The sequence below is a fragment of the Epinephelus moara genome, chromosome 20, assembly GCF_006386435.1.
Source record: "Epinephelus moara isolate mb chromosome 20, YSFRI_EMoa_1.0, whole genome shotgun sequence".
Lineage (NCBI taxonomy): Eukaryota > Metazoa > Chordata > Actinopteri > Perciformes > Serranidae > Epinephelus > Epinephelus moara.
In genome coordinates this window covers 30,736,805-30,739,634 of record NC_065525.1, presented here as the reverse complement: position 1 = coordinate 30,739,634, position 2,830 = coordinate 30,736,805, and the positions used below count along the sequence as shown (strand labels likewise).

General features: G+C 43.5%; 1 protein-coding gene across 1 annotated transcript; it reads right to left on the bottom strand.

Moving 5' to 3' along the window:
• Positions 1 to 276: 276 nt before the first annotated feature.
• parietopsin lies at positions 277 to 2,830 on the bottom strand. The gene is made up of 4 exons (XM_050073587.1): positions 2,479 to 2,830; positions 1,623 to 1,951; positions 1,227 to 1,472; positions 277 to 1,148 (listed from the first exon to the last, which is right to left on the bottom strand). Exons 1-4 carry the CDS (start codon positions 2,828 to 2,830, stop codon positions 993 to 995), a joined length of 1,083 nt encoding a protein of 360 aa, XP_049929544.1. The 3' UTR covers positions 277 to 992.

Here is a 2,830-nt window from a genome sequence, read left to right as displayed (position 1 = left end):
GGACCAGAGAAAAAGGGCTGCGGCATTCGCTTTTGCTCAAGAGGTAGAAAACCTACAACTCCCAGAATGCAGTTTGCCACACCTGACCAATAAACGCTTTGGCCGTTTGTCCAACACGGAAACAAAATGGCGGCCGGCTATCAACGAACGATCTCGGACTACAGTTAAATGGTAAGCTAAAATATGTTTCTAAAAACGTTTTAGGTGAGAAATAGGCAACGTAGTGAGAGAATATTGGTTTATATTTGATCAGCGCTGCTTAGTTTTATTGTTTAATATATTTTTTTGTTTGTACAGTACAGAAAAACATCATGGTGCCCACTTCTTGTTCACAAATTCTTGCAATACAATCAAACACCGCGCTATGAAAACAGTTTCAGGCAAAAAATATAATACAGCAAATCTTGATTTTAACTTAGAACTGAGCAGGGAGATGTGAGCGCTGGTAAAATCAAATGGAGGGAAATTTACCTCAGTTCATTTACACGTAATACCCTGCTGTCCTTTTCAGAGCTCATTTCTTTTTGGCTATTTTTCCACATGCATACAGTGCACATCTGCAAACAGCAATATGAAAAAAGTAACAGTTTATTGATCTAAACAAATCACAGAAATAAAACCATCTAACTGAATACTCTTATTTTTCTAGACAGATTGGATGGACAGTAACTACAGAAACACCTTGTAATAACAATAATGCAATTCAATATAATGCCCAAACAAACTAGTGTCAGATGAATCAACTCATCTCTGAGAAAGTTAACAAAAGAAGCACTTTTTCGGGGAGAGTGGATTGTATCGTATCACTGTGTTTCATGAGTTTTTTGTCCACCTCCTCAATGTCAGCCATCAGTCTCTGAGCCGATTCTGTTCCCACTGGGCTACACATGTCTCTCTGAGACATGGGCCTGTAGATGTGCAGGTCTGCGTCCTTGACGAGGCACCAATAAACACTGACAGCCATGACAGCTCCTTGTTTTCACTGGCAGGAGTCACAGAGGCAACACCTTGCTGTGAGAGTTGACGTTTCTGCTGAAGGAAGTCAGCCTGCTCCTCTTGTTCAAGGAGCGCATGTTGATGCTGACAGCGGTGGGCGCGCGGGGGATGTAGCGGCCGCAAGTCAGCACCTCCAGAGCAGCGTCACGGAACTGTTGGACATAAAAAAACATTCAGGAAATATATGGGCATCAATTTTATGTGTAGTTGCGTCTGTTTTTCTTGCTCACCTGCTTGTTCGAAAGGAAGTAGATGATGGGGTTATAGACAGGGCTGGTCTTGGCAAAGTACATGGGCATGGTGGCAACCAGTGGAGGGATGTAGAGCTCAGGATCCACGACTACCACCACTGACAACGCCGTGTAGGGCAGCCAGCATACAAAGAAAGTTATGATCATGGCCAGGACCATGTTGATGGCATGATCATTCTCCTTCTGACTGGAACGCCCACCCTGGAGCTCCACACTCTTGTTCAGCTATGAGTATAAAGGAAATTTGACACCCATTAAAAGCCGCTTGTTTAGTCAGTAGGTGGTAAATTGCAAACAGATGAGGCTGGGGGATATGAATTTTAAATCTAATTGTGTAAAAGTGTAATAAATATTCAGGAGCCATCACGAGCCCACCTTCTTCATGGATTTGAGCACTCTGGAGTAGCAGTAGATGATGACTATAACAGGGATGATGAAGCAGAGGATCGTGTAGAGGATGAGGTAGCTGTAGTTGCTCCACGATCTCTCCTCCCAGGCCAGAGAGCAGGAGGTCTGGACCCCCTCAGGTCCGTAGGAGCTCCAGCCAAATAACGGTGCCACCGCCCAAAACAAGCAGTAGATGTAGACAAATAGCAGCCCGATGATGCTCCTCCGCATGCTCAGCTTCAGACCAGCTCTCGGTTTACACACCACGTTGTAACGCTCGTAGGCGAGCAGGGTCAGAGTGCAGAGAGACACCAGACCTAGAAGAGAAATAAATTCATTCAAAAAAAAAAAAAAAAAAGGTGCACTTACTTTTTCTGGAGTTTTTAACTACATCTAAGGGTCTTTCTCAGGATATGAAATTTGCTCAGTTGTTACACCTCCAATAACTACACAAACATCACTGAGAGAGCCTTGAGATGCTGTTTGAAGCTCTGGGAAAAGCTACTAAAAAACAACCTTGAATTAAAGTTTGTTCTCAAAGTTATGCATGAACTTCAAGTCACAATAACATGTTTTAAAAAAAAAAGGAACATGACATTTGCAGGATCTGACAACAGAAGAAAAACATTTTCAAAAGACATCAGACAGAAGCACACAACATGAATATGTTTGTAAAGCCACAAAACATTCAGACATTCAGTGAAGTGAAACAGTAGTATTGATATTTTAGCCTTACAATTGCATTTTATTGTGTTTTTACAGTGACAGACCTCCAGGCACAGAGAAAACAAAATTGCTCCCCAAAAAGTCTATAAACACAAACTGCTCTCGCCACTCCACTTACCAAAATAATTGACTGCAAATCCTTGAAACACGCAGGCAATGTGGCCGATAAAGAAAGAGCCTTGGTGGTTAGTGATAGTGACGATCAGTGAGCCGCACAGGCCTATCATGAGGTCGGACACCGCGAGGCTGAGGATGAAAACGGTCATTGGCTGGAGGAGAGACGGATTCCTCAGCATCACGGTGATGACGAGACTATTGTTAAAAACCGTTAACACCGTGTTGATGAACATGAGGAAAGAAATTATGCTGTAGCCCAAACGGGGGAAGATGGTGGGTGTAGCAGTCACCACCTCGGCGTGAATGGATGGAGGAAGTGAGCCGTAGCTCCACTGCGTGCTGTTGCTGTCCAT

Bases quoted from the DNA above. Each gene is read 5' to 3' on its own strand.
- parietopsin (XM_050073587.1), bottom strand. From the start codon at position 2,830: ATGGACAGCAACAGCACGCAGTGGAGCTACGGCTCACTTCCTCCATCC. The intron at 1,952-2,478 runs GTAAGTGGAGTG...TTTCTCTTCTAG, and splicing joins ATTTGCAGTCAATTATTTTG to GTCTGGTGTCTCTCTGCACT. The intron at 1,473-1,622 runs GTGGGCTCGTGA...TTATACTCATAG, and splicing joins TGCTCAAATCCATGAAGAAG to CTGAACAAGAGTGTGGAGCT.